Source organism: Balaenoptera ricei, chromosome 18, assembly GCF_028023285.1.
Source record: "Balaenoptera ricei isolate mBalRic1 chromosome 18, mBalRic1.hap2, whole genome shotgun sequence".
Classification (NCBI taxonomy): Eukaryota; Metazoa; Chordata; class Mammalia; order Artiodactyla; family Balaenopteridae; genus Balaenoptera; species Balaenoptera ricei.
In genome coordinates, this window is record NC_082656.1 from 21590631 (window position 1) to 21608994 (window position 18364).

Here is an 18364-nt window from a genome sequence, read left to right on the forward strand (position 1 = left end):
CAAGGGCCACATGAGAGAGGCTAGGAAAGGTAGAATACTTAGCTCTCTAAAGGCAAACCCTAGAAGCTTGGAGCCAAGACCTGACTTGCATAGAGAAAACAAACTTGGCCGTTAGAGAAGGACTTCAGGGTGGACCAGGAGGCAACAGAAAGAGTTGGAAAAGGAGCAGAGATGCTTAAAGGAAGCTCTCCACGAAGAATGAAATTTCACTCTGTTCTCCAAGAGGTTAGCTGCTGCTGGATAGTAGCTAATCTATGACAGATTGCACTACACAATGAAACATTGTTTTGAAGTAAAGCTCCCCCACTCCATAAAAATAACATTTTATGGTTGGTCTTGCTAATTTTTCACCCATTTAGATCCTGCATGACAGAGAAAGTTGACAGTGTTAAATAGTAGTAAGTCCTCCGAGCTCCCTCAGCTTGCAAGAAACCCTCCGACTGCTGTTAGATAGCTTACTCCAAGTTAAATATTTGTAACACAAACACAGTGACAGCGTGCCTTCCAGCTGTCTAGAATCACAGAAATCAATTTGGTTTCATCAAGAAACAAAAATGAAAAAAGCCCTACACCCTGGGGTTAGTACATTGACTTAAACGAAGTATGGCAGTGGTCCCCAACCTCTTCGGCACCAGGGACCAGTTCATGATGCCCGGCATGACGCATTTACCAAGTTCAGAAGAGGAAAACTGCAAATAGGAAGCAACAACTTCCTGTTTATCAGATTTTGGTGGCAATAGGGGAATAAATGACGTGGTCTCTGCATGCCCATGAGTCACCTTCCACCCTTCTGTACGATTAGATGTGTTGTCACTGCCTGGAGAGAGGAATTACTCTGTTCTCCCTCATTTGGAATTTCTGATGCTATTCTGGATAAGACTCAAGTTCCTAAATCTGGAAAACAGGCACCAAACCATTGTTAAACTTCATTTCTTGGAGACCAGGTTTACTTGGCAATGTGATCTAATAGGAGTTTGAGACCCACCATCATTAGGTCTGTGCTGAAGTCCCAGTTCGGCGCTTCCTAGCTGGCTAGCCTCTGGCAGATCATGTAGCATGTTAGTTTCAGAGCCGTACGAGGAATGATAAATGCCTAACATGCGGGTGCCGAGGATCACAGGGGTCACACCAAGTGAAAAGTGATAGGCGAAGAGCTCTGCAGGTGTGGGCTGCTGCCTTTGGCTCACCTTCTGGAATTTGATCAAAGCTCAGAAATCGAGCCAGCGTGAACAACGGGTTAGGAGTAAGGACATTCCAGTCTCCAGCTCACATCCGTCACAATTAGTTTTCCAGCAGCAAAGTGAGTAAACTCTTTTCCCTCACAGGCACCTGCTCACTTATACCCATGACTAGAGAATAGAGCATTCTATTAAGAATCAGGTGTCTTCGCTCACCTTACCATGGTGATTCCTCAACTGTGCTGCATATTGGAACCACCTGGAGAGCTTTTAACCCTCCCAATGTCCAGTCCTACCCAAGACCATTTAAGTCAGAACGTCTGGGGGTGGAGTCCAGGCATCAGTATTGTTCAGAGACCCTGAGGTGACTCTACTCCACAGCGAAGTTTGGGGAACCTCTGTCCAACTCCCTCCTGCAGTCCCCTGAGGGTACCTTTCAACCTCTTGGTTCTAAAGTATGTCCGCCTTTGAAATGGGAATTGGGGCCCAGGACACCCAGTCTTGAGCCTCTACTCGACAGGAAGGCGAGTCTAGGGGTCGGGAGTACACAGGACACCCCTTCCCAGACTGGGTGATCAGCAGGGTCACATAAAAAGAGATTTGAAAGAAAAAAATAAAAAAGATTTCAATATCAGATAAAATTGGCCAATTCTGGGTTCACCGAAGATAAGCGGTTTTCTTCATCGCAGGACCTCTCAGACCCTTTAAGTTGGAGTGTGATCATGAATCTGCCCGAAAGGACTGTCTTCCCCTCATGGAAACCTTCACTTTCTCAGAGCATGTCAAGGGCTGTTGTTTCAAGGAAGATGCTCTGAGAGCAGTGCTGGGAGTGGGGCAGGGGTTTGACCTCCCACCCCCGGGGGCCATTTGACAAAGCCTGGAAACACCTGCTTGTCACAGCTGGGGGTCAGGTGGCTGTTACTGGCATCTAGTGGGCAAAGGCCAGGAATGCTGCTAAACATCCTACAACACACGGGACAGCCCCAGACAGAGCTTTCCAGCCCGATGTCGCCAGCAGCCCAGGGGAAAGGTCCTGGCCTTGAGTGAGCTCTTCTCCCGCATCCTCTCCTCCACACTAGGACCTCATCAGATGAGAGAGCAAGAAGGATAGGAGAAAGAGGAGGAAAACAAGGAAGGAAAAAGGGAGGAAATGAAAAACAGATGATAATGAAGGCTGAGGTAAGGAAGAGACAAGAGAAAAAAGAAGAAAAGGAAGCCAGATTCATAACTGCCAAAACTTGGAAGTAGCCAAGAAGTCCTTCAGTAGGTGAATGGGTAAACACACTGCAGTAAATTCAGACAATGGAACAGCATTCAGCATTAAAAAGAAACGAGCTATCAAGCCATGAAAAGACATGGCTTAGACTTAAATGCCTGCTGCTGAAAAGCCTGCCTACTGTTATGATTCCAACTATATGACACTCTAGAAAAGGCAAAACCATGGGGACAGTAAAAAGATCAGTGGTTGCCAGGGGTGGGAGGGAGGGAAGGATGAACAGGCAGAGCACAGAGGAGTTCTAGGGCAGTGAATATACTCTGTATACGCTCTGTTCCATCCCATAGAATGAACCCACCCAGAGTGAACCCTAACGTGAACCATGGCTTTGGGTGACAATGATGTGCCAATGCAGGTTCATCAGTTGTAACAAGTGTGCCCTCTGGCGGACGATGTTGATAGCGGGGAGGCTGCGGGTTGGTGTGTGGGGTAGAGGGTATGTGGGAAATCTCTGTACTTTCTGCTCCATTTTGCTGTGAGCCTGCAAGTGCTCAAAAGAAAGAAAAATGAGAAAGAAGGCAGAGCAGCACGCGCGATTAGCGGCCCTAGCCTCCTCACGCCTTTATTGCTTCTCTGAGCCGACCAGGCCGCTCGTTCTGCTCTTGCACGGGCACCAGCTGGTGGAGGCAGGCGAGGCGACAACGGGAAGGCGGGCGATGCCGTTTGGGGACCCAGCTCGGGGCTTCGGTGCGGCTTGGACGGGGAGCCTCAGACCCTGCTGGGCTTCTTGGGGTCGTTGTTCTTGGTCGGCATGAAGGCGTACAGCTCCTCGATGAGCATCTCCATCCGGGCGGTGACCTCGGTCACCGTGTCGATGACCAGCTTCTGCTGCAGCTTCAGCTTGTTGTTCTCCCACAGCGCCTTGCTCTCCTCCTGGAAAATCCGGTGCTCCTCGCGCAGCACGTGCAGGGCCCGGTTCTCCTCCTGCAGGGCCCGGTTCTCCTCCTGCAGGAGCCGGTTCTCCTCGCGGAGGGCCTGCAGCGCCTGGCTCATCTCCCGCAGCAGCTCCAGGGACTGGCCGCCGTCGGGCAGGCCCGGGCCCGCCTTGCCCGCCTCCTCCCTGGGCTGCGCGGACAGGTTGCTGAGCATCTCGCGCAGGGCCCGGAGCGTCCTGGAGTCCTCCTGCGGGGCCTGGGGGCCCTTGGGCTCCTCGAAGGGGGAGGAGAGGCCCGCGCCCTGGCCCGGCAGCAGCCCGTGGGGCGCCTCCTGGGGCGAGGGGGCCGCCTGCTCGTCCGGCTGGGCCCAGCAGGCCTTTCTCTGCTCCAGCAGCTGCTGCAGGGCCCGGTTCTCCTCCTGGAGGAGCTGCAGGGTGCTGCTCTCCCGGCCGCGGTGCACCTGCAGGTCCGGGTCCTTCTTCACCGCCTCCAGGGACGAGGCGTTGTCCCTGCGCAGCAGCGGCGCGGAGGCCCGGCCGTCCTCCCATAAGACCTGCAGGATCTGGTTCTCCTCGCGGAGCGCGCGGTTCTCCGCGCGCAGGGACTTGTTCTCCGCGCGCAGGGACTTGTTCTCCGCGCGCAGGGACTTGGTCTCCTCCTGCCGCAGGCACTCCTTGGCCAGCCTCTTGTGGTGCAGCTTGTGGTGGAGGGACGAGGCCGGGGAGAAGTAGGGGGACTGCAGGCGACAGTTCTCACTCACCCACCGCCCGTCCTGGAAGACGAACGTCTCATCGCTGAGCTGCACGCGGGGCGGGTCGTAGTCCAGCGCCGGGTCCGCCTGCGGGGTGGGGCTTTCCATGGGGTCCAGGGGCACGGAGGGGAAGCGGTCCGGCGGGTAGGAGTGCTGGCTGACCGCCCGGCGGCTCAGCCTGGGCAGGGCGGCCTGCCTGGCACAGCGCGGGGTGGGGTACAAGTTGTGGAGCCTCAGGAAGGGCTCGGCTGAACCCCTCTGCGGGAGAGAACAGGGAAGCCCAGAGTTAGCGAAGGAGCAGATGCACCCGAGGCTGGCTGACCACATGAGAGGCCGGGAGACCCCACAAGAAACCCAGTCTGGGGGTCTGGACTGGCCCCAGAGGGCGCTTTTGCACTTGGCCTCTTGGGTTCCTCGCGAGGAAATGACATTGATCCTCGTTATTCGCGGTTCTATAAAGTCCCGCAAACCCAGAATTCGCGACTACTGTACCACTGCTCCGAAGAGACGCACGGCGTTAGGTTCCTGCTAGCCTCTGGTCACATTTTCCTCAACCAATCAATAAATAACTTTGTCTGCTGTTGAAAGACACCTTATTTAAAATGTACTTTTGATTCATTACATTGAACTTGCAGTCAACAGCACTGTGCCTCATGTGGGAAGGAAGCTTACCTAGCAGGTGTTTTCTCTGTAAGGCACATCACATCACTGCCTTCTTGTGCTTAGGACGACTAGACAGCACTGCAGCGCTATGCTTGAGGGCCATTTTAGACAGTGAAATCACCAACAAAAAGCACAAGAGTGTGAAAACAGTGACACTAAATAAACTGTGAAAAGGACACTATTTTACAGTCTGAGAGCTGAAACAAGAAGTCACCTCCAACTGGAAATGTGTGCATCAGGTAACTCAAATTTTTCATCATTCTGTGCGTGTCTATGAATAATCATGAAAGTGAGACGAGTATTGATTTTGGGGTTGCAAACTAATTTTAGTGAAAAAAATTTAGGCAAATTCACAAATATGGAATCCACGAATAATGAGAATCAAGAATATATCATGGAGGATAAAGGCATCGATACTGGAGTCAACCAACTGTTTGAGTCCTCGCCCCATTATTTGATTAGTTACAAGAACACGGACAAATTATGTGAGCTTTAGTTACCACGCTTTCAAACTGGGATAACTGCACCTACTGCCTTGCCTCATAGAAATATTTTAGGATTAAAAGAGGGAATGTATGAAAGCACTAAGCATGGGTTCTGGCGCACTTCTGCCACCCTAGAGGAAGAATAAACACTGTTCTCCAGCTACCGGAGTTGTAGATGTGTACCCACAATTGGCATCACCCAACAGCCACTCACATTGTCCCAAATGGCAGTGCTACTAGTAAGTCCCACCTTCTTCCTGGCCCCATTCAGGCCTATCCTCCACTCTTAGCCATCCCCGATAGCAGCCCCTTTAACACCAACCAACATGGTGCTAAGCTTAAAACAGAGTCCAGCTGATAATTTTGGAGAGGAAGGGCACCATCACAGACATATCACCGAGCAATGGGAGTTTAACATGTGGCAGTGAAGACATCAAAGGATACCAAGGGATTCATACAGAGGAATTCATGATGGTGGCCATGCACCTCAAAACCACCACATAAAAAGAGGATCAGAGCCACAGAGCTTAAACCCAACAAACCACTGTCACACTTCTCAATATAGAAGAAGAATCTGAGTGAGTTTTAAATGCAGATTTTGGAGCCTTTACTTACAAGACTGATTCACTCATTCACTCATCCATCTGTATTTCTAACCAGCTCCCTCAGGTGATTCTGGCTTCCGGTGGTCAGAACTGCTCTGAGCCAGGTAGAATGCAGTTTGCTCAGGTGAGGGTTACACCAGGGCTGAAGGCCAAGGGGTCAAGACTGGGGTCACACAGATGCTCATCCTGGTTCTGTTGCTGATGGGCAGTGTGAAATTAGAGAGCTCTCACCCTCTCTGACACCCAGCTTTTCACTAGTACAAAAGAGAGTCAGACTCTGTGATCTTTTTTTTTTTTTTTTTTTTTTAAATTTAGGATTAATTTATTTAAAGTCAAAATTAACATGATTTTAAAAATAATAGAAATGTCCAAAATAATTACTGAAATAGAAAGTACATAAATATAAGAAATAAATTCATAATAATAATCTTATTCTAAAATGTCATTATATCAAGAAAAATGGGAGGTAGAAGTACAGAGAAATTTAAAAAGCATGAAATCATCCTACACAAATAAATACATACTATGTTCTTTTTGAGGTTGGTAAAGATACAGTATATATATATATATATATATATATATATATAGTGTGCGTGTGTGTGTCTGTGAGATTAAAGGAACCAGAGGTAGACTAAAAATGGAAAACATGACTTTCTAATTTCTAAATATAAAGAAACTTACAAAGCAAACTTAAGCACATGGGAAAATGAAAAATAAAAATATAAGGAAGCATGAAGAGCAGAAAGCATTATTATCATACGAGATAAATGATCAAATATCCTGACTCCAGAGCTTTGGGACTAAAATGACACTGGGGGGAAATGACACTGGAAACTTCATGCTGGAGACTCTCCCTATCTCTCATCACTGGGTCTACTTTAGCTTCCCCATTTGCAATAATCCATGTCCTCTGTTTCTCAGTATACCTGTAGGAAGATGGCCATGGCAAGGGCAGTAAGTCAGTGTATATCTCCCTTTGATCCAGAGAGTGGCAAAGTTGAGTGAAAATCCTTAGTCCCAGTTTCCAACACTCAGGGAGGATTCTGATTGGCCCAGCATGGGTCAGGTGTCCATCTGGAGCAAACAAGTGTAACCAGGGACAGCGTCTTACAGAACTCCACACAAAGTGGACCACCTTCCAGGAGAAGGGTAGACAATCTGCTAGGTGTTCACTACCCAAGAACAAACAAAAAGGAAGCAATATTTATATCAGAAAATGTAGAATTCACAGCAAAAAAAGCACTCTTCCAATTCCAATTCAACACCACAGGATTAATTCTAGCTTTCTTCTTTTCCGTAACTGTGACTCCCTTCTCAGACAGTGAGACTCTGTGATCTTAAAGGCACCACCTTCCAACACTGAAAGTCAGCAAATTGTACCTGTAAAATGGAAATAATAACACGTGCCCTGCTTAGTTCATAACACCGTTGTGAGGATTAAATGAGATAATGAATGCAAAAGTGTTTTTAAAACTGCCAGGTGCCATAGAAATGTAAGTGTTTTTAAAACTGCCAGGTGCCATCTTACATGTAAGAGATGTAAATGTAAGTTATTGTTACCAAGAAAAGGAGATTTCACTAATGCAGGAATTCTGAGATGAATTCAAAAAGCAGTGAACAAGTGGGATGCATCCTGGAGAAGAGGTAACAACTGCAGCAATGAATTTAAATAAAAATAAGATCATGAGAGCTGCTTCTAAATACACCAAAAGCATTTCATCCAAGTACATTGCAATGCTCTCCAAATATTAATTTCTCGTTTCTTAGGTTATTTTCAAAATTTTACAGACAGAGAAGATAGAAAACAAGTCAGGTTATTCACATTATATATATAGGCATATATAGAGATATATAATTTGTACAGCATATAAAGTTGGTTAGAATTCTTTAAGACCCAAAGAGCTAGATAAATAGAAGGCATGATTCTATGCTATTAACTTTCCAATAAGCACGTCATTAACTTTGTAAGGTTGTGCTTAATCTTCCAGAGAGCGAGGGTGCAAGGACATTCTGCAATCAGAACCTTATTTACTTTAAATAAATCCAGCCTCCATGGTGTTCATCCTTCTCAATGGGAGAAGCACAATGGCTCTTGTGGCTGAACCTGTGATCAGAATGAACCCCACTGTGAAAAGCCCAGACCATTTCCTTATAAATTTAAGGTGACTTGATCCCAGACTGGGAAGATTAGCCAAGGTCAATAAGGAGTAAATCTGGAGAGGTCCTCGTCATCCTCCAAGGATGAAGCACTACAGGACTCCATCTCAGCAGTAATATCCTGCTCTTGAAGATATTACTATGGAAAGTGTAGTTTTAGTCAATGATGTGTATACCCATCAAGAGAAAGAAAGGGAAGAAGTTTTGCGCTACTGAATTCATTTAATCTTCACAACACTGATTTAATAAGGTGTTATTATTCCCATTTTACAGATGGAGAAACTGAAACTCAGAGAAGTTAAATAACCAGCACCAGTTCACTCAGTAAGTCACAAATCCAGTTCTGGCTCCCTGAACTTATGTATGTGAAGCACACGTGTAGGAAATCTCCATGAATTAAGCAAAGGACTTTCACTACTTAGGGACTTTTTATTATGGAAAATTTCAAACATACACAAAAAGAGAGAGGATAGCCTAATAAATTTCCATGTACCCAGCTTCAGCAGTTATCAAATCAAGACCACACTTGCTTCATCGATACCCTCATCCAATTCCAGAACCACTCCCCTGCCGCTGGGTTATTTCAAAGCAAAGTATAGACATTGTGCTGTTTTATCCATAAATACATCAATGCGTATTTTTTTTAACAAAACCACAATACCATTATCTTCCCTTTAAAATTTAACAATGATTCCTTAATATCAACAAATACTGATTCAAATTTCCCCAACTCTCTCATTTCTTTTTTATGATTGATTTCTATCAGAAAGATACTCTTCCTGATCCAGGTGAACAACCAAAGAGAAACCTCCAGTGCTTTATACCTGTTCATAGTATCCTTGATGGCCTTTAAATCATCCTACTCAGTCAGCCACCTTTATTTTATATCCATATCCTGAACTGGGTACCCAAGGGATTTTCAACTATCCCCTCAACCTAAAGGCACTAAATAAAAACTTAACATGTGGGTGGCGGATCCCTAGCTATGGACAATTTGGGTATTTGGGCCCTTGTCCTTAGAGGATGTACCTCGGTTACATCTTCTAACCCTCTGACCTTGGTTTCCACTTCTGCATAATGAAAGGTCAGTAGCATTATCTCTAATATTCTCTTGTCTAACTTCCCCTGGTTGAAGGGATCCATGTTTATAAACTGGCACCACTATGGCCCCAGCAGTCCTCTTTTATCAACCTAGCTGACATCATGTCCCCTCCCTTAAATGACCAACACTTTCCAAGCAAGTCTTTTGCTGTCTCTGTTCCGTGCCCACGCACCTAATCCAGAAAATACTGATGGACTGATAGGTCTCCTTTACCTCCTTAACCAAGAGACCAAACCCTCCTCTTATGACTAAGTCCTTCTATCCTTCCTCTTATCCCCAGACAGGACCCAGAAAGTGGCCAAGTCCAGCATTGCCTCATGGCCTAGTTTCTTAGATAAAACACTTAAATACTGTAAAAATTTTAATAGTCATATATTTATTTTAATGGGTATTAGAAGAATATACCTATCTTATCAAACCCACAATCCTGTGGATAGGATTAAGATGAGGCTAAAGTAGAGCAGCATCTTTTCTTTTTCTGAAAATGAGACCATCTAAGGGAAAATATTAAATATACAGGATTTCAGATATACTAAGAATCGTGCTTAAACTTTGGGAAGGGATTGAGGCAAGACAAATTCTTTCTTTCCCATACTTCCCTGATTCCAATCAGACCTAGCTGGACTTAGTCCTCCAAGGAAATCTCTTTCTTGGCCTTGTGAAAACTTCTCACCCTAATCTATTCCCACTCTAAACATTCTTGCGCCAAATCACATTTATGTCAATGAATCAACTAACATTAATGTGGCATCTGTTCTCAGGGAACTTCCAATCAATTTGAAAATCAATGCATAGCAACCATTATTTCTTGGTGTAAGTGAGGGAGGTTGACGTGCAGCAAGCATTAATTCTGGCAGTAAAGTATGGGGAACAGGGGACTGGACATCATAAAACTGAAAAGAGTCCTGGGTCTGTGCTGTATGAGTGCATGGCCTTTACAAAATCACTTAATTTCTCTGCCTCAGTTTCCATATCTAGAAAATGTGGATGCTAGCATGATTTAGAGCCACCCCCTATGTTTGTGCAGGCTGTACAATGCCCAACTCTTTTTTTTTTTTTTTTTTTTTTTAATTTTTACACTTCATTTATTTATTTATTTATTTTTGGCTGTGTTGGGTCTTCGTTTCTGTGCGTGGGCTTTCTCAGGTTGCGGCGAGTGGGGGCCACTCCTCATCGCAGTGCGCGGGCCTCTCACCGTCGCGGGCTCTCTTGTTGCGGAGCACAGGCTCCAAACGCACAGGCTCAGTACTTGTGGCTCACGGGCCCAGCCGCTCCGCAGCATGTGGGATCCTCCCAGACCAGGGCTCGAACCCGTGTCCCCTGCATTGGCAGGCAGATTCTCAACCACTGCGCCACCAGGGAAGCCCCAATGCCCAACTCTTGAGGGTGCCATTCACAACTGGTGTTGCAGTGCACAACCTGTGCAACCATCCACAACCTGTGCAACCGTCCACAGCAGTTTTACTAACACCTGCCCTATTTATTTCAGATGCTTTGTCGTAAAGTTCAAAAATAAAAGGAGACTATGTGACATCTTCTTTGTTTATAGAGAGCTACAGACATGCAAGAATGGTTACTGTGGATTCAGAAGAGAAGTTGCTTAGCATTTCCTTCGATTGTATAGAGCAAGGAAAAGGAAGTAACACTGAATGACTATTATGTGATGATATGCTAACTGATTTCCATAGTCATAGGTAATATCTTACTGAAAAGAGCTACCATGGTTCTACCAAAGATCACATAGCCAGCAAGGGTTTAAAACCAGGATATCTGACTCCAAACTGCAGGCTCATTCTAGCTCTTTATAATGCCCAGATATTTTATTTTGCATGTGTGTTGATATCACTCCTTTGCAGTGATTCTCGTACGTCTTGTCCCATCTTGTCCCCAGATGAATAAATTGTAATTACCTGAGCACAGTGACCCGTCCCTTACTTTTTTTGACATCCCTAGTCCTGGACGTTAGAACAACACATTTCACATACAGTGGAGGTGTAATGAGTCCTTGCCAATGCACTAATCAACTAAAGTGCACTGAAAGGTAAGGAGGAGATATCAGATTGAACTACACAAAACTGTTAACATTATACTATTTTTGGCCCTCAGAAGTGGTGATTTTGTTTACCTTAATATTTTTAGTCTATTTAGGAAAGCCGTATCCACGTTTCAATTCACATTTTTAAACTGCAGAGCTGTTACATCATGGGTTCTCCCCACGTCCATCTACACAGTCCCTAAAGGAAGCTGCCCTCTGCACACAAGCATGCTGTTTGTGCACATTGCCATCTTGAACCTATAATCCAATGAGGCGAGAGGTCTTAAATTCCCAGTAGCTTTGGGCTTAAAAGTCCCATCTTTGACTGCTCTTGTGAAAGTCACTTAACTTCTCCGAACGTCACCTCTAAAATGAACCCCAATGTAGCTGCTCTGCCTACTTCCTGGTGTTGTTGTGAGATGCTAAGAAAGTGGTCGGTAAGCTGTCCTGTCATAAAGACCAAACAGGGGCTTCCCGGGCGGCCCAGTGGTTAAGACTCCGCACTTCCCAGGCAGGGGACGCGGGTTCGATCCCTGCTCAGGGAATTAAGATCCCACATGCCGCGCAGCCAAAAAATTTAAAAAAAAAAAAGAAAAGACCAAACAGACAGCCAGTTCTACTAGTAAAGCTTAAACATTCCTGGCCTAAAACACTATAGCAAATGCTGAATGTATTTCTTTACAAAAGGACTTTCCGAAAAGTGAGCATCTGAGCTAAGCAAACCCTCGAGGTACTTGAGGTAAAAAATCCCAGGCCCCCTTAGCTGATGTTTGAAGCCAGCTCCTTCTTGGTAGGTCTCCTCAAACAGTGGTATCACTGGGTTAGTTTCATGGGCTAAACTAATCTGTCCTTGCTGTCGTTGAGCCCCGCCAAGAGGTCTGGGCCAAGAAAAAGCCCCTGGAACACCCCCGAAAGTTCTCTTCAGCCTAGGAGGCGGAGTCTATGGCAGCATGATCCAAGCCCCCAAAGAAGCCTGGCCTGGTTTCCCCATGAAGGAAAGGACGGTCTCTTCCTTGACCTGTGGGAAATGCCCTCACATGTGGATGCAGACCCAGTAGGTGGGAGAGGAAAAGGGGGGCTTCCTCATGGAAGAATGGGATACGAGAAAGGATGCAGGAGGGGAAGACAAATGGCCACGGCGCTCATCATACCTTCCATCTGGCTTTGTTAGGAAGGTGACCAAGAGACTCTGCCCTCAGGAGCAATGTGCTCCCAGTTGTGACCTAAGTAAGATGCATTAGTACTGAGGATCCAGGAAGGGCCCTGGGCACCAACATCTCCCTCACAGGTGCCTGAATCCCACCTATGGTTCGCAATCCGTCCTTAACATCAGGCCTGGCCTTCTCCCTGGCACCTCCTTTTTAAATGCATTTGGTCCTAGAAAGAAAATGCATGAAATCACCAACTATGTGCTTCTGTCAGATCACCAGCCTTGTGCGTGGCAAGTGGAGACCGTGGAGGAGGAGTAACCAGTGGAAGGGCGGGCCGGGCAAAGGCAAAGGAGAGGTGATAAGACCAAAGTCTCTTTCTGATGCTAAGGGGTGTCTAAGGAACAGGACTCGGAGTGGGACCTTCTGGGGAGGAATTTCTGGGGTTGCAGGCCTCCCACCTAAATAGTTCGGGAACAGGGCTAGACAATGACTAGCCAGTTTAGCTGACATGCGCTGAGGTTCTCTCCACTCCTGGAGAAATATGGCTACCACAGACCAGAAGAGACGTCCAAATGCTCCCAGCAGACTTCAAGCCTGTTGACCAAGTTTTTTAAAGCCCTACTTTGCCAGCATTACTGAGGGTTACGGTCAGAGAACATTCAACCATCTGGGGTTACTTTTCAAGCGTGTGAAGCTGAGAGGCCCAGAATGCTGGAAGGAAAAGCCAGATCCGCCACTAATTTTCAGACCAGGTTGACAAGGCTGAGTCTCATTATCATATTTTTAAATTAACTCCGTTCCCGAGCACCATGAGAAAGTCAATGTTGGTTTTAATAAATGCGAACAGATAAGAGGATAATTCACAGGTCAGTGTGATTGATTTTGATAGAATCATAACACTAACAGCAAAGAGGATAAAGATGTCATCTGTCATGTATCTGGTAGTTTTAGCTAATTGTTTAACACACAATCTTCTGAAATCTTCCTCCTAACACTTATTCAAATTGGTAGAGATACAGGCATCGTTGGTGGATTCCATAGCTTCTGAAGAACAAACCCAAACAAAGGGGACCGAGAAAAGGCAACAGCGAGGGATGAGGGGGGCCCTGGAGGGCGCTGTGGGAGCTCATTCTGACCTGGTATAGATCCTTCATTAATGATCTCACAGGAAACAGTGCCTTTATGAAACTCACAGATAGCGCTCACTGGGGAAATGGGAATGCTGGGGAGAACTGAATCATTATGTACAAAAGGAACCAGGAGGGCAGAGAGCTTGGGCAGGAAGTAACATTGATGGCTGGCAAGTTAATGTGTTGGAGGGAAATAGATCAGAAAACACAAATGTTTAATGTGAGGAAGAAAAACTGGAAATCAATAAGACCCGAAAAGACCTAAGGGTGAAACAAAGAGTGAATCATAGGCATTTGCAATGTAAATGAGAAGCGCCAGGCATGATTGGGAGCTGGGAGGCCAGAGGTACTTTCTGGAAACACAGAGCTGCTGCTGCAATCCCTTTCCCCAGTGAATGGGCTCAGCCTCAAAACGAAGCAGAATGTGGCAGATACATGCAGGGAGCTCACGGTAAGCGGTGACGATGGGCAGAGAAGAGGCACCATCTCTTAAGAGCAAGGGAAGAAGCAGGTGGCATGTGCCCAGCTTGCGGCACAGCAGAGGAAGTGGGCACTGACCTGGCTTCAAGGCTCTAACTCCAGCTCTGCCATTACTAGTGGGCTTCCTAGGGTTCCCAGTTCCCGTTCCTGTACAATCTCTCCCTCATGCTGCATGGCCCAGTGCCGCCACGTGATCAAATCAGTGCTCAATCTCCCTTCCTCCCCTTGTTGTTTGTTTTGTTTTGTTTTTGTTTGTTTGGCCACACCATGCAGCATGCGGGATCTTAGTCCCCCGACCAGGGATCGAACCCGTGCCCCCTGCGGTGGAAGCGCAGAGTCTTAACCACTGGACCGCCAGGGAAGTCCCCCTTCCTCCCCTTGTTAACCACATCAGTCCTCCCAGTGCTGCCAGCTGTAACCATCTCATCTGGGGAGGTCCAGTCAGCACACTGGGCCCTCTCACAGCTCTAGTGATGGCCCAGTTCAGATCATCTAAACTTATAGACGCCCCCTTCACCCCAAGCACCAGCCTAGAGTACCCTGCCGGGTGTCTGGAACCTGCCGCAGGAACCTGACAAGGGGTGTACCCATGAGGCACATCTGCCCCTGTGCCCAGGCAGCAGGTGTCCTCTAATTTCATGCTCTCCAAGATCCCAGGATGCCCACTGGCGATCAATCCTGTTCCTACACATCCCTGGACAGAGCTTTCAGGTAGTTACCTCTGCAGTGGATTCCTCCACCCTACATTTTAGCCCCTCTGGTTGCACCGCCATGATCTTCCAACAGGGCCTTAGGTGACTCTGCAGAAGCAAGCCTGCCCCCTTTGTGACACAGCAGTAGGAACAATCCAATCGGGAGGACCCCTCCCAGGAAACAGCTGCTTAGCAGGAGGAGGACTGAGAATCTGCAGCCTGTCATCCGTTCATTGGCCTCCATTCTGAACCCCTCAGGCCCACCCCTCTTACACTCTCTCTGTCTTTGGTGTACAGCAGGCCTTCATTCTCTTGACCCCGCCGCATGACCCTGTACCCCTCAGCCCACATCCTAGGTTCATGGATTCAGTCGTAGGCTTTTGATTGCAAGTCTCAGTTCTAATTCTGCCCCCGTAAATCCAGAGTAGTTGCACAACAGCAAGCACCAAAAGATGTAATTTTGAGAAGATTGGCTTATTTCCGAGAGTCACAGAAACTTCAAGTGGTAGGGCTGGAAGGTCTTCCCAGATCACCTAACCCACCCCCCTCATTCGAGGGATGAGAAACCCGAGACGCTGAGTGACTAAGTGGGCTCCCCCAGGTACACAGCTGGCTGGCAGCTGACCTAGAACTAGAATCTGAGGCCCTGACTACTCTGCTCCTTCTATGACATCCTGCTAGAGTTTTGACAGAGGAGGGCTACTCTGGCTAAAACTGAGAGGTGGCATCCTTCTGTGATTATCCCTACCTGAGGTAGAACCACATTGATTGGAATTTCTAGGCTTTCAGATCTGGTATCTCTTGTCCTTGTAAAATTTGGCCTCGAGTGCTGTGGAAAAGAGAAAATAAGTAGATTTCTGCTTCCCAGCCCATCCTCTGGGCCTCAACTTCTCACCTGAAAAACAGAGGACTTTTTACTACTCACTTATCCCCTCTTGTTAATTATGTACGTTATGAAAATCTGAGTCTGAAAGAATGTGAAGATGATATCTGATACGATGCTTTATCAGTCTCTGAACAGAAATTAAGACAGGTATTAGAGTTGATGGAAAAACTTCCTGAAAGTCTGTGGAGCAGAGATACCGATACCTACTACCTTTTCTAAAATTATTATTTCTATCTCAAGTAAAAAGCCATACCAATGTTAGGTGCCAGGTATAGGTCCTATGCAGAAGTTGGTCACCAAAACACTCAGAACATTCCAGGGGTGACATCAGAAAACAACATGGTGTTTTTCAAGGCTCATGGTCTCTCTCTGAGCATCACAGGTGGGAATGAGGCATCTGATGGTCAGCAAGAGCTCACCCTGGTTGTGTCCACACGGCCGGTCAAGGTCGGTGTGACACACAATAGCCCAAACACGGGCCCCCTGTTTGGTCATCCTGGCTGACATATACATCCCCACTGCCAGGCTGCGCCGAGACCCCTATCCTCTCTCCAGGGGTGGCATCTTCTACTTGGATTACTCAAGAAGGAAGAAGCCCAGACCAAGAGAAAGAATGTAGTCTGAGATGTTTTTTGACACCAATCTATTCTTCAGTTCTCTGACACCAGTTGGATGTCCTATAATTCAATTCTGACACACCCCACCTGGAGTTGGGGCCAGATCCCACAAGTTAAAGGACTCAGTCCCACAAAACTGCTCCCACTTCAGATGCCAGTGACAAGTCTTGGGCCACCAGTACTTCTAACTAACCAGCTATAAATCAGAGGCTCCCAGTTTTGATGATTTGCTAGAAGAGCTCAAAGAACTCAGGAAGACACTTTACTTACAAATATAGGTTTTGGGTTTGTTTTTTTAAATAAAACATACAGCTCAGGAACAGCCAAATGGAAAAGATGCGTAAGGCAAGGTAAGAGGGGGGAGGGAGGCGGAGCTTCCATACCCAGCAGGGCCCACCACCCTCCCTGCGTCTTCATGTGCTCGCCAACTCGGAAGCTCTCCAAACCCTGTCATTTAGCGGTTTTTATGGATGTCCATTATATGGTCATGATTGATTATTTCATTGGCCTTTGGTGATTGAATAATAAAAGATACATCTATCAGTCAAGAAATCCCAAGGGTTTTAAGTTACTCTGTGCCAGGAACTGGGAACAAAGACCAAACATATATTTTTATTAGACCACATGTAGAAACTGCTGACATCTGGGCTTCACGAAAGGGACAGCCTAGTTCCCTGGCCTCAATTCTGTCAAATCATTTGCCTCTAGAGGCTGTCAGTGGGAGCCTTCCTGTGTACCTTAAGTCTCCCGTTAGGCAGGGAACTCCAGCCCCACACTATTATGCCACATGCAGGGAAAGACGTGGTGGACCAGGGTCACTGTAACAACCCACCGGAAGCTCCCGCACCCAAGTTACATGCAGGCCTCACTTTAAGAAAATCCAATGTACAAAAAAATCAAAGACATACATATGCTAATACCAAGAAAGTAATTAATCACATTATCAAAGAATTTCTCATTTTCAATGGGAACTTCTCCTAGGGTTTCTTTTTTAATTTTTATTTTATTTCTTAATTGTGGTTACAAACACATAACATTAAATTTTCCATCTTAGGGACTTCCTTGGTGGTGTAGTGGTTAAGGATCCACCTGCCAATGCAGGGGACATGGGTTCGAGCCCTGGTCCAGGAAGATCCCACATGCCGTGGAGCAACTAAGCCCATGTGCCACAACTACTGAGCCCACATGCCACAACTACTGAAGCCCGCGTGCCTAGAGCCCGTGCTCTGCAACAAGAGAAGCCACCGCAATGAGAAACCTGTGCACCACAACAAAGAGTAGCCCCTGCTCGCCGCAACTAGAGAAAGCCCGCACGCAGCAACGAGACCCAACACAGTCAAAAATAAGTAAATAAATAAATAAATTTATTAAAAAAAATTTTTTTTTCCATCTTAAACATTTTTGAGTATACAGTCCAGGAGTGTCAAGTACATCCACATTGCTGTGCAATGGATCTCTAGAACTTTTTCGTCTTGCAAAACTGAAACTCTATAACCATTAAACACTACCTCCTCTCCCACCTACCCCCAGCCCTGGGAAACCACCTTTCCACTTTCTATTTCTATGATTTTGACCTCTTTAGATACCTCATATGAGTAGAATCATATAGTATTTGTCCTTTTGTGACTGGCTTACTTAATTTAGCATCATGTCCTCAAAAAAACCTCCATTTGGGGGCATGTGACAGGATCTCCTTTTTTTAAGCTGCATAGTATTCCTTCGTGTTTATATACCACACATTTTATTTCTTTATCCATTCATTCATTGATGAACATTTGGGTTGCTTCCACCTCTTGACTATTGTGAATAATGCTGCAATGAACATGAGTGTGCAAAGATCTCTTTGAGATCCTGCTTTTAATTCTTTTGGATATATACACAGAAGTAGGATTGCTGGATCATATGTAGTTTTATTTTTAATTTTTTGAGGAACCTCTGTATTGTTTTCCACACCAGCTGTACCACCATTTCAACCGACAGTGCACAAGGGTTCCCATTTTTCCACATCCTCGTTGACACTTGTTTTCTCTTTCTCCAAGTGTTTCTATAAGTGATTAACTCCCACACTGCCTGAAAACACAATTCGGTTTTCCCTTAAACACACACCTCACGGAAGCACCTGCACGTGCACCTCTGAGGCTGAGCTGGGAAGACTAAACAGAGAGGGAAGTGGCTGCGTTCATTTCCTAGGGCTGCGCAAAGGACCATGAACCGAATGGCGTAAAACAACGGAAATGCATTGTCTCCCAGTTCCGGAGGCTGGAGGTCCAAAATCAAGGTA

The 18364-nt window shown here is 46.4% G+C and overlaps 1 protein-coding gene across 2 annotated transcripts; it reads right to left on the minus strand.

Moving 5' to 3' along the window:
* Positions 1 to 3162: 3162 nt before the first annotated feature.
* On the minus strand, positions 3163 to 15794 carry CBY2 (chibby family member 2). Of its 2 annotated transcripts, XM_059903308.1 has the most exons (3): positions 15720 to 15794; positions 15329 to 15409; positions 3163 to 4338 (listed from the first exon to the last, which is right to left on the minus strand). In XM_059903308.1, the coding sequence occupies exons 1-3, from the start codon at positions 15792 to 15794 to the stop codon at positions 3163 to 3165; spliced, it is 1332 nt and encodes a 443-aa protein (XP_059759291.1). The 2 variants fall into 2 exon arrangements, with proteins under 2 accessions (XP_059759291.1, XP_059759292.1); XM_059903309.1 differs by lacking the exon at positions 15329 to 15409.
* Between the last annotated feature and the right edge of the window lie 2570 nt (positions 15795 to 18364).